Source organism: Martes martes (genome assembly GCF_963455335.1).
Source record: "Martes martes genome assembly, chromosome: 2".
Classification (NCBI taxonomy): Eukaryota; Metazoa; Chordata; class Mammalia; order Carnivora; family Mustelidae; genus Martes; species Martes martes.
In genome coordinates, this window is record NC_137889.1 from 143,550,638 (window position 1) to 143,563,453 (window position 12,816).

A 12,816-nucleotide genomic window follows, 5' to 3' on the forward strand; every position below is an offset into this window, starting at 1 on the left:
CAAACGGCATTGCTGGGTCTTTTCCTCCACTCCGTCTTTGGGGGTGTCTGCCCCAGCTGCAGGCTCCAGGTTTCCCTTGTCCCAGCAACACAAACACGCCCCTCATCTGTACACCACCTAGCCCAGCAGAGAGGACACAGCTGCTCCCAGCATGTCCTGCATCTCAAGCCTGGAATCCCTGTGCCGGCACCTGCGAGGCCACGTGCTCATCCCTCCTGGTGATTGTGCGTGGAGTGGAAGGCATAGATGAGGGCAGAGAACCCAGAAAGGCAGAGAACCTTTTACCCAAAGGATAGTCTTGATGCCGTGGACAGAAGGGCAGTGGGTGCTGGTGGGTGGGGCTCCCCGCACACTCAGCCCCAGGTGCAGAGCATCAGTGACAGGGACAACTGAAATTGTTCACCAGGAGCCCCGCATGTGCTAGGCCCCCAAACGCTCCTTGCCTTCTGCTCGGCACCTGGTGTGGGGGGAGAGGGGAGGCTGAGAAGCTGGTGGGTGCTGGCTGGGGAGAGGGCGTAGGTCGGGGGGGAGGCTGCAGGGACAGTGAATGGCATCCAGAGGGGGCAGCCCACGGGCAGTTGTACATGCCGGTCTGTAGCTCGGAGACTGTCTGGGGCTTTGTCCAGGGGTCTCGGGAATGGAGATGTGGCTCAGATGCAGGGTAGGTGGGAAGGCAGAACAGCAAGGGTGCCCTGCCTTCTCTACCCTTTCCTTGATGGGCCAGACATTGTGGACATCAAGCCAGCCAATATGGAGGACCTCACGGAAGTGATCACAGCATCTGAGTTTCACCCCCACCACTGCAACCTCTTTGTCTACAGCAGCAGCAAGGGCTCCCTGCGTCTCTGTGACATGCGTGCAGCCGCTCTGTGTGACAAGCACTCCAAACGTAAGTGTCCACACCAGCTGGGATCCGGTACAGAGTGGGGGCGGCAGGACAGCGCCCATCCTGGGCTGGTGCCCCGGGAAGGATGGGGAGTGGCATAGGCATCTCCTGCACTGGCTGGGGCAGGGGGAAGCTGATCTTGCCACCCACTGTCCCCCCGAGTCCCCAGACAGGAGCTGCCCGGCATCCAGGGACCAGGCTGCTAAAACAAGGGTCCGGGAGTAAGCTGGGAGCCAGAAGCTAAGGAGGGACCATACTCAGCAGTCACCTCCTCCAGGAAGCCTTCCCTGACCTCCACATTGGTTCAGGCCCTTTCTCTGTGCCCCTAGAGTCCCCAGAGCTTCCTTCTCTCAGACTGGCCACACCCTGAAGAATTTTCTGTGGGCTGGGGCATCTCCCCCAGAAGCTTGTGAGCTCCATGAGGTCACTTCCTCATGCTGGAACCCGCCTCAGGGCCAGCCAGGGAGGGGGATGCCTGAGCGAGGTCCAGGGAACATGACAGGACAACTTCCATTGTCCTCACTGGACATGCTGAGCCAGGTGCCCAGACAGCTGTCACCTACATCGTCTCATCCCCACATGAGCACTGACGGAGTGCTGCACAAAACAGGAAGCTGAGGCTCCAGGAATGGGTCCAATGTCACCCAGAGTGACAAGTGGTGAGGTAGGACTTGAACCCAGGACTCTCCAGGCTGAGCTCCTTGGTGCTGGGTTTCCCAGAGGCCTCTGAAGGCAGAGGATCAAGCGGTCAGGCCAGGGTGTCCTCCCTGGGTGACCTTATAGTGTCAGCAGGGGACAGGGACAGACAGGACTCCAGTCAGGAGGGTGGGGACTTTGGTTCTTCTCTGTCTCTACCCCAGAGCCTGCAACAGTATCTGGAAATAAGCATTTGTTGAGTGAATGAATGAATGAATGAGTAAGTGACCAGTGGGCCCCTGGAGGCAGTTTTAGCGAGGTCTGTTGGGAGGGACTGGCTCACTCTTCTCCCCTCAGGAGCCTGGTTTCCTTGGGCAGCCCAAGAGGGTGGCTGTTGGCTGGCTCACAGGGGCTCGAGCTCAGGACCCTCTGCGGCTGCTGGCCCTTCCCCACCCCTTGGCCAAGCCCGGTCCCCCTACATCTCCCCATATTGCTCTTCTCTAGGCAAGCCCATTTGCGCTGCTATCCCTCTCCAGGGCTTCCCCACTGGTTTCCTCACTGGGCAGGCCATCCCTTTGCGCAGTTTGCACTTGCAAATTCAGAGGGCTGAGAGGCCAGCCCCGAGGGTGGGAGAGCAGATGGCCCTCTGAGCAGAGCCCGGATACCACCTGCTATGCTCCAGACATTTCCTGCCATGGTGGGTGTAGCAAGAGCTAGCAGACAGGCGATGAACTCGTCACTGGGTCGTGTCATGTCAGGAGGTGGTGACAGATAGCAACAACAGACACCGAAGAGTAGGGCGCAGGGAGAAGTTAAAATGGAACGGACACCCCAAGGTGCCATTGAGCCATGCAATCTCTGGGGGAAAGAATGTTCTAGAAGGGGGACACTGCAGGCTCTGAGGTGGGACCTGAGGTGCAGTGACCAAGGGGAAGGGTGTCGGGAGCGGAGGTCAGAGAGGCACTCGAGGTGGGTGACTTAGAAAGACTGTAGGTCAGGGGGAGGATCCCGTTTTATTCTAAGTGAGGTCAGACACCTGCGGAGGGTTGAGGGCAGGGCAGGATCTCGTGAGATGTGTGTTTGGGAAGAACAGACTACAGAAGGGTCAGCGAGGAAATGGGTGGGAGGAGCCCCACCCCAAGGTTCATTGAGAAGAAATAGTGCACCCCGGGTGGGATGGCCAAGGCAGGGAGTCAGACCCAATTCTGGGAACTGTTCTTTGAAGGCTGAGCTGGCAGCCTGTGCCAAGTGGGGTGTGGACCATGATGACTCCATCTGCGGTTTTGTTTGTGCGGTGGGTGAAGGTGGGGTCCTGTCCCGGGATGGACAACGGGCATGCAGGGAGCAGGGCAGCCAAGAGCAGAGATGGGACCAACGGGCCAGTGTTGGACATGAACATGGGAGATCGTGCTGGGCTCCAGGGAGGGTGGGTCCCAGCTGGAGATAAAGGTGCGGAGCTGTCAGTGTTTGGATGGACAGGAAGCCCAGGTATGCGTGTGGGTGGCGCCCAGCCCCCAAGGAGCAGCCCAGGGCTCTATTGGGGTCCCAGGGCTGCCCAAACGGATCACCACAGACTTATGGCTTAACAGGACACAGGTATTTTGTCTCTTACAGTTTTGCAGTTTGGAAGCCTGATATGGGTCTGAGCTGACAAAAATCAAGGTGTCGACAGGGCTGGTCCCTTCTGGAGGCTCTGGCGAGGAGGAATCCATGCCTCCCCTTCTCCGGCTTCTGCCTCCCCTTCCCCTTTTAAGGGCCCTGGGGATTCCATTGGGCCCACCTGGAGCATTTGGCTGATCGGTGATCTTAGTTTCCCCTTTGTCACATAACAGAACATATTCCCAGGTGCTGTGGATTAGGGGGCAGACCACCCTGGGGGGCCATTATTCTGTGCCTCAGGCCACAGGTGGCCCGGAGACTTATCTGTGTGGAGCTCTGGGTCCGACTGGCATAGAACGAGGTTGGGGAAGAGTCTGGGCTCCACTGAGCCCGTGCAAGCCCCACGGGAAGGATGCAGGATGAGACTTCATGGGCCAGCCTTTCTTTCTTTTTTTTTTTTTTAATTTAATTTAATTTATTTATTTGACAGAGAGATCACAAGTAGGCAGAGAGGCAGGAAGAGAGGGGGGGAAGCAGGCTCCCTGCTGAGCAGAGAGCCCGATGTGGGGCTCCATCCCAGGATCCTGAGATCATGACCTGAGCCAAAGGCAGAGGCTTAACCCACTGAGCCACCCAGGCCTCCCAGGCCAGCCTTTCTTATAGGGGCCAAATTCAGAAGCATTCTAGAAGTCCAGCAGAGCAAATGACAAGTGAATGATAATGCCATCTGTATACTCCAGTGTCATTCAGTCATTTAGAATCTTGATTCAGAAGATTTTCAATGACACGAGGAAATGATTATGTTAAAACGTCTGATGGGGGTAAGAAAATAAGGCAAAGACTACCCCACCCCCCAAAAAAAGCTGAAACAGAAAAAGGGGGAAAGAAATATGCCAAGAGATAGTCCCTGAGTGGTGGGCGCTGGAAAGTGATAATCGTGTTTTCTACATCTGTCTGTGTTTTTGCATTTTAGCTTGGATTTCAACTCTGAATCAGGAAGCAGGTGTGTGTGCGGGAAGGCTGGTGGTATCTGGGGAGTAGAGAGACAGCTTCGTGCACCCCACGCTGTTTGAATGACTTTTCTCGGGCGGGCTGGTGGTGGGAAGTCAGTCCCTCTTGGCTTTCGTTATCCGGCTCCCCAGGGGTCTGAGCGTTCGGCCACCCACAAGGCCAGCCGTCACTACCATGATGGCACGCACGGGTGGATTCTGGGCCCATAGCTGTCACGTGCCTGGGGTTGGGGGTGGTATGTGTCTGCGGCGCGTGTGAATCAGCCCACGAACTCCAGAGTGCGAGAACTCGAACTTCATCTTGGATGACTCAGCTCCACTTGTGTTTCTCGCCTCCTCTCCCAGGGCCGCTGGGAACATACCAACTTCAGAGTTGCCCAGAGAGCCCGCGGAGGTTCCAGAAAGTTTTGCAGGGCTCAGGCATGAAGGGAGGGTCACCGTGGCTTCTGACCACCATGATATATTCCTTTCCCCCATCGGCCCCAGGGGCCGGGCTGTGGCCCAGACATTTTTTGCATAAATGCAAAAATTCTGCTTTTTGCATAAACATTCATAAGTGAAGTTGGAAGTTGGTCTTCAACTTTTTTTTTTTTTTTTTTGGCACTCTCTTTGCCCAGTTTTATTAGGATTCTACTCTTGTCAAACAAGCTGGGCCATGCTCCCTCTTTGACCGGAATGGTTAGTTTAACCTCTAACTTGAAGTCTTCGTGAAACTCATGTGTAGATCGGTTTGGGTGGTTGGTTTATACAGGTTTGCTAAATGGAATAGATGTTGTATTTTCAATTTTTTCTAGAACTTTTCTTCGTTCTCCAACTCAATATCGTGTGCCGACACCTGCCCTTTAATGCTGGTAGAGGGATCGCTTGCAGCTTTTTCCCGCCAAGTGTGCCTTCCGGCTTGTTCTCCTGCTTTCATGCACTTGCCGTTGGTAGCAAGTGGATGGGGTGTCAGCTTCACCGGGAGGGGATCCCGCCAGCTCTTAGCCCTCTGGGGGAGTCAGGCAGGCAGCCACAGCCAGTTAGCAGGAGGCCGATGTGGCTGTTTCAGATCAGAACACAAATGGTTGTTGTTCCAACCGAGTCTTTAAAGATCCCCAGAGATTAGATCTCTTCCTTAATATCTCGTGTCGGTCGGTTGATCTGGGGGCCCCAGACGCAGGCATGGTGGGCAGGGGTGCCTGGATGAGGTCATCCTCCCAACAGCTAAAACCAGGACTCTCCCTTCACTGGATGAAGAGTGTCCTGGGCCACAAGTGGGTGTTTATTTCTGCCCTGGGACAGCTAAGGAAACTGAGGCACAGCATGGTGTGGTGGCTTCCCTGGGTGCTCTGTCAGGGGCGGAGCTGGGGTGCTTGGGCTATGCGGCTGCCCAGCCCACAGCCTCACTGTCTTCCTCCGAAGCCGTGGAAATTCGCGTCTTTTGTCTACTAGTCATTATGACAGGGTAACCATGGAAACATCCTCCGTGATGCCTCAAAATAGACGGTTATTTCTGCTTTTGACAGCACAGAGCAGTGTGCTGGGCCAGGGCCCCAGGGGTTGCTAGAACAGGGCATCATGTCAGCCGCTGCCCCTCTGGGATGTGCTGGCTGGGAACAGGGGCAGCAGCAGCCCGGCTGACGCGTGGGCTGCTGGCTACACGCCGGGCACTGCTGTTCTGAGATCACGTCTCCATAAATCCTCCGAGCTGCCCAGTGATGGAGGCACTTGGCTGGTTCAGCCACAGACAAGGACACAGAGCACACGGCTGGGAGTGGGGGGTGGGGGCGGCTAAGCTGCTGTCACACGTTGTCACAAATTACGCGGCATAAAACAACACAAACCTATATTTTTACATTTCCGGAGGGCAGAGGTCTAGAAGTCAGGCGGGCCTGCCTTTCTTCCAGAGGCATCAGGAGACAATCTGCTCTCTGGACTTCTCGGGCTTTTAGAGGCCACTGTATCCCGTGGCTCGTGGCCCTTCCTCCATCTCCAGGGTGCGGCGCGCCACCCTCTGCTCCGTCATCCCATCTCCCTCTTCTGCCTTTGACCTTCCTATGTCTTTCTCATGAGGACCTTGGTGGTTACCGCAGGGCGGCCTGTAGAATCCAGGAAAACCTCTGCAGCTCCAGATCCTTCCCTAATCACATCTGCCGTCTTTTGCCATGTGAGGTAACACATGCCACGTTCCGGAGATTAGGACGTCTATAGGCGTCATTATTGTTCCCCACATCAGTGGCACAGAGAAGTTAAGGTGTTCTCCCAAGGTCACTCAGCTAGGGTGAGCTAGGATAGAGGCTCCTAGAGTCCTATGCTTATAAATGTGTACCGTTTCTCACTTCATCTTCTCTGAGATTTAAGAGCTCTCACAGGTACTGTGGGTGAGCCAGGTTCATTGAAAGGGGCCTGGGGGGGCGGTGACTAGACTCCCAGGACTCACTCCTGATAATGGATCTGGGGTAGAAAGACCAGACCCAGCCACCCGCTGCCGGGCAGCTCCAGATATTTGGATGCAGAGCCAAGGCAGATGTCTCCAACAGAGGGGACCCAGTGCTAAGGCAGGAGCAAAGCAGGCAGAGGTGTGGGGTAAGGGCAGAGAAGTGTGTGGGACCGCGATCAGAGCACTTTACAAAGACGCAGGAGTTCTGGTTTCCTCCAAAAGGCCAGGAGCCTCAAGCGCGTTTGAGCCGGGAGTGACCCAGCCTGGCTGTGTTGGACAGGATCCCTCTGGCTGCTGAGCGGGGAATAAACTGGGGGTGAGGTAGGAGTAGGGTGGGGGGCAGCTGATGCTCAGAGCAGGGTGGGCATAGTGGAGGAGGGAAGGCTGTCAGGTCCTGCCTCCCCATGCGAGCTCCAGCCTGCTGGCTTGGCCCTTACCGAGCTGAGTGGACAGATAGGCACACTGACTGCCAAGTAAATGGGAGCATCGAAGCGGGGAAAGTTTCTGAGGGTGTCCGCCTGCTGTAGCTGGATCTCCATTAAGGTGGTCCCAGGAGGCTTCTCTGCACCTCAAAGAATGAAAGAGAGCCAAGGAGCCTGGGAAGAGAGGGGGCAGAAGGCGGGGCTCAGGGCCTCAGCGGGTGAGAGGAGTCTGGCTGCAGTGGGGAGAAGGCGGGGCTGATGGGTGCCAAGACAGAGAGGTGGGGGTAGATCATGCAGGGCCAGCGCCTCAGTGAGGCTTGGATTTTATTTTATCCAGTGGTGTTCATCAAATGGTGCCAAGGAGGGGACAGTCATTAGCAGAGAATGACAGTTGTCAACTCTCCATCAGTGAGCACTCATTATGCCCACCACCTTGTAGTGACGCCCTGTTCATCTCCAGTGGGCACGCCCTCTACCTTCCCAGCGGTGGGAGGGGGCGTTGCTGGGGGGCAGGGGCAGGGAGGCAGTCATGCAGGAGGTCCTGCCCCCAAAAGTGGCCTCGAAGAGGCACCCGTCCTTCGGTCCTCCAGGGCGCCCTGTGATCCACAATCCAACTCTTCTCCCTCTGCGGCTGCACAGACCCCTCCCAGCTCCTCTTGGAGCTCTGCCCAGCAAGGCTAGCCTGGGCTTCTCCTGGAGCCCGAGGTGGGGCTAGCCTGGACATGTGCTCATCATTCCGCAGCTGTTCTTGTCTAATATCAGAGCAGAAGGGGGACCGGATGCTGGGGCCGCTGAAAGCAACGACGGGGCAGGACCCTCTCGGCTCCTTCAGGCCTGCAACTTCCTATACTCCCCTGCAGAGCCCCTGTCCTGTATGTCTGTCCATTTCTCTCCAAGGCCTTATTGGCCTGCACAGTTGTCCCTGCTTGTGTGGCTCAAGCCAGGGCAGCTCTACCCTCTAACTCTGATCCCTCCTTCACCCTGTCCCCATCGGATCAATTCTGCCTGCACCGTTTCACCCTCACCTCCCCCACCTGCAGTCAGAGACCCCGACAGGAGTGGGATGGAGCAGGTGCTACCCAGAGGGATCCAGAGCAAGAACTGGGGGCACTTCTAAGAGATACAGGCTTCCCTGCTGGGCCTAGAAGATTCAGTGCGATTGGATCAAGTTGAGGAGGATATGTATGGGGAAAGGCACAGAGAAGAGGTGGTATGGGCAGGCAGTACCAAAACTTCTATCCACTCTGTGAGTAGGGCTGGGCTCTGAGTAAGGCTCCGGGCTGGGCAGGGATGCTCAGATGAGAACGGAGCCCTGCCCCAAGAGCTCACAGTCCCATGAAGTGACAACATATCCCTGCTGATGCCATACGGGAGGGCACCCCAGGCTGTGCGGGCAGCAAGGGTGACCCTTTTGTTTCTTTGGAGAACATCTGGACAAGATTCACATAGAACAGGGTATTTGAGTTCGGAAGGATGTATAGGAGTTGGTAGGAAGAACAAGACCTAAAACTGGGAATGGAGATTTCAGGGAAAGAAAACAATGAGAAAAAGTTATAAAAATAGCCACACAATTTTACTGAGCAGATACTGCTCAGTAAAACTGAGCAGTTTGGGTTTTGTTTTTTTTTTAAGATTTTATTCATTTATTTGACAGACAGAGACCACAAGTAGGCAGAGAGGCAGACAGAGAGAGAGGAGGAAGCAGGTTCCCCGCTAAACAGAGAGCCCGATGCGGGGCTCGATCCCAGGACCCTGGGATCATGACCTGAGCCGAAGGCAGAGGCTTTAACCCACTGAGCCACCCAGGCACCCCAAAACTGAGAGGTTTTATAATGAATAACTCCCAGTTATTTCTTCCAGAGGTCCCATCATGCTTTGTTCTCCAGGCCAGGGAAGCTGGGCCCAGGCGCTTGCCTATGGGCATGTAGAACTCTGGTCTGTTCTGCTGCCTGGTATGGGAGGGCAGGGCACTGAAAGACATTCATTTAAGGTGACCATGATGGTGAGTTGTTCAGTGTGCAACCCTATGGGCCTTGCTTGCCTCACCCTTTTTGAGGCGCTGGGGTCCTGGCAGAAAGGCGGTTGGAGGGTGACTGGAGGGTTGGTGAGGGCCCCATTAGGAAGGAGCTTATCAGCTCCATGTAGGAGTCTGAGTCTTGGTCCTGTGGGCAGTGGGAGCCATGGAGGGCTTTAACCAAGAGCAACACCATCAGCTGTGTGTGAGGCTGGAGAGGAAGGTCATCCCGCCGCTTCTTACTTCACGTTCCCATTCCTTGGGTGCAGAGCTGGGCTCCCCAGGACACCTTTGCCTCATTTTGGGGAGTGTGGGGGGCTTCTCCCCCCTCCCCACCATGTGCCAGAGGCAACGCCATGGGACACCAAGACAGGAGGATGTGTTTGTCAGGGAACCAACCGGGGCCACAGGAGCCTTAATTATGCAAAATCATTAAAAAGAAGTAAGACATTTCTGGGGATTCAGAGTCCTCCAACCTGAACATAATTAGGGCGGCAGGGGAGAGGTGGGATTGAGCCTTTCACAGCGACAGGGGCTCTGGGATGCATTTCTGTAAACCCTTGGCAGCAGTAATTACTGTGAATGTCCTGAGTGATTCTGTCAGTTAGAGGGGGGACTCCCTTACCTGTGATTAATGCCCTGGGGGGACGTGCGGCTTGCCCGTGGTGGCGAGGCGGGGGGTGGGGGAGGGGGACAGGGATAGACACAGAAGATGACCTTCGGCAACCTTTTGCCAAAAAAAAAATAGTGGTTTCAAACATTTCACAGGAATGTGTGAAAAATAAAAAGAACTCCTGTGTATAATCTTCCCACGCCTGTCAGTGTCCCTTCCCAGTCATTGCGTGCAGCTCTGGTCCTCTTGGGCTTAAAGAGTCATCAGAAATGCCCACATGCAGCCAGAGCTGAGGTGACAGAGGGCCATTTGGTGTTTCTGTCTTCCACTATCGATTAGAGCATCCTCTCAGGCTTTGACCTTTGTGGTGTCTTGCTCCTTGAAGCTGGCAGGGGACACGGCCCATGGCTCTGTGATATCCAGTGCAGACACTCCTCTGCAATTTTGGTCCCCCCACCCCCACCCCCTGCCAACCTACCCTGCATGGCCTGCCGGCTGCTCTGCCCGGTGCAGGGGTGAAGTGAGATGGGCCACCCCTGGGGGTTTGGGTGGAGGCTGGCCAGAGGAAACCTCCAGGGTGGGCCTAGGGTGCAAAGTTGGGGTGAAAGAGGCAGACCACATTTTATATCTTTATAACTCTTTTCTTCTGACCCCTCGTGGCAGGAACCACATCTACTTGGGACAGGAGGGAGATCGGGGTGCTGGATGGTGGGATATGGGCCTGGGATGCAGCTGGGAAGTAGGATGGGGGACTTTGGGATCGGGAGGGGCTGGCAGGCAGGGCATGCTTGTGAGCCTCTCGGGACATGTGATCGGCTCTTGGCTTCCCTATTTCAGATCTAGGGGCTCAGGGGCCAGCAGAAGGAGCAGCCACTCGGCCGGTTTCCATGGGGACAGCTGGAAAGGTTGTCAGATGTTTAATTCCTTCCAGAGGGGCTGGAAGATAGCTGTCAGCCCACCACTATATCTTCTTCCCAGCTCCCCGGGCCCAGCCCAGCTCCTAAGGAGCTAATGCTTGGTTAGCTTGGTTAGCTAAGGTGACGATGCTTGGTCACGTTTGGTCCCCACCCTGCCCCAGGGCCACTGTGGGATCCGATTAGCCAGTGAGGACATTGGTGGGCAAACTGGTGAGACAGCCAGCAACAGACTGGGTCCTGAAGAGCTAGTCCTGCTGTGTGGGAAGCTCCGTGTGTCAGGAAGGCTCGGTTCTCAGGGACAGCAGTGCAGAGGCGCTGCCTGGGGAGCCACTCACTGGGCCCTCTGTCCCCCAGTGGGATCATCCAGTAGGGGCAGCAAGCTGTCACCTTCAGGAGCCAAGTAAGCAGCTTCCTGTGTGGAGCACGTGGTCTGAGACATAAGAGGTGGGGGGAAGAGGGCACCTGGGACATCAGCTCCATCTGGGCAGCAAGATGTGATTTTGCCACAATCCCCGCGGCAGCCAAACCAAACATGCCTGCTACCAGGGCTCAGCTGCGACTGCCCAGTGCCGGATGGACAGAGGTCCGGGGCCACAAGCAGTGCCCAGCTTTGCCCAGGACACTGCCCGGTCTGTGAGAGAATGTTAGGACACCTCTTGGTGCTGGCGCTCAGCATCACCAGTAGGTGGCAGCAGAGTACACCATAGCCAGTGCCTCTCTGGGTTCAAATCCCCACTCAGAGGCTTTCTTCTAGCTGACGACCTTGGGCGTGGCTTTTAGCCCTTGATGCCTCAGTGTTCCCGACTATGAGATAGGAGTGATGGTGGGATGAACAGATGTTTTTATCAGGCGGTTAGACGAGGTAACGTGCAGCAGGGCTCTTCACAGAATCTGGCTGAGACTAGATGTTCAATAAACGTTCCAGAAGCTGCTCCTTCCCTTCTCGGAAGGTCCGCTCAGGCCCCCGGCCTGACAGGTGGTCAGTTAGAGGTTTGATGAATGAATGAAGGAAGGACCATGCAGTGAGATCCCAGGGTGGAAACAGAGTCGTCGGTTATTCTGGCCCATGGGGCCGAGCAGCCTGGTAATGGCCATCTGTTCTCTGTCTCCACAGTGTTCGAAGAGCCCGAGGACCCCAGTAACCGCTCCTTCTTCTCTGAGATCATCTCCTCTGTGTCGGACGTGAAGTTCAGCCACAGCGGCCGGTACATGCTCACCCGGGATTATCTCACGGTCAAAGTCTGGGACCTGAACATGGAGGCGAGGCCCATAGAGACCTACCAGGTAGGAGCTGCAGCCCAGACAGACCAGAGCCCCTCCCGGCCTCCATCCCCTGTGCCCGGAATCCCCCCAGAGGGGACATCCCTGGCTGCAGAGGTGGCGTTCATATCCCCGTATTGGAGGCGAAGACAGTAAGGCTTAGGAAATCAGGCAGTCCGTCCCCGGCCCCCAGCTCGGCCAAGAACAGAAGCGCGTGCTCAGTCCTGCCTCTTGGGGTCAGTGGGTGCTGTCCACTTGCTGGCCTCTGTGATCCGGAGCCCAGGGGAACAAGGGTGAGCATCAGCCTCGGCCCAGTTCGAGGGTTCAGGTGACTAAAGGTGCAGACGTGGTCCCTCCTCGGAGCCGGGGTCTGTAGCCCAGGTTAAGGCGGGAGAAGCCCTGCCCTCCCCCTACGCCCTGGGGAGCACCCCTCCTGAGTGTGGGGCTGGGATAGGGGTCATACTCTGTTTCTAGATCCTTAGCCACAAGCCGTGGAAATCAGGGACTTCAGCTGAAGCAGGGGACCCCCCAGAAAGGCATTATCCATCAGCTTTGTGTTATGAGCCACCCAGATCTCTTAGGGGTAGAAAACAAAATTCATGGGATGTTAGAGCAAGACTCCACCAGAAGCCCCAGGCAAACCCTCACTGTGTCACCAAGTGAGTGCCCACAGGGGGTCATGCACTTCTGTTCGTTACCTCTGTTCCTTATTGTCCCCACAAAGGGAGTGCCATCAGCTCTACTGGGCAGGAAGGGGACCTGGGTGCCAAGAGGCCAGGACTATTGGGACCTGCCTTGCAGCTGGATGGTGATGGATGCAAGCCCTCCAGCCCCTTTCCTGTCCTCCCTCCCTGCTGGGGCCTGGGGTAAGGGGTGTCCTGGGAGGCGGGGGGTGGGGTGGGGCTCACTGGGAAGGGAACAGAGTTTCAGGGAGAGACCGGGAGCTCAGTCTGGAGGCCATACGCCCACAGGTGTATCTGATCCCTTCAGATCCTTCCCTGAGCTTCTACCCCTTCCTGGGAAGGGCTCATGGAAGGTCT

At 56.2% G+C, this 12,816-nt stretch overlaps 1 protein-coding gene across 1 annotated transcript in view; it reads left to right on the forward strand.

The window, feature by feature from the left end:
• Positions 1 to 12,816, forward strand: part of PPP2R2C (protein phosphatase 2 regulatory subunit Bgamma) — a 50,199-nt gene that overhangs the window by 22,871 nt on the left and 14,512 nt on the right. Inside the window, exons 5-6 of the mRNA XM_080796612.1 lie at positions 725 to 889; positions 11,631 to 11,800. Coding sequence (XP_080652738.1) covers positions 725 to 889; positions 11,631 to 11,800 — 335 coding nt within the window. The remainder of the gene's footprint in view (positions 1 to 724; positions 890 to 11,630; positions 11,801 to 12,816) is intronic.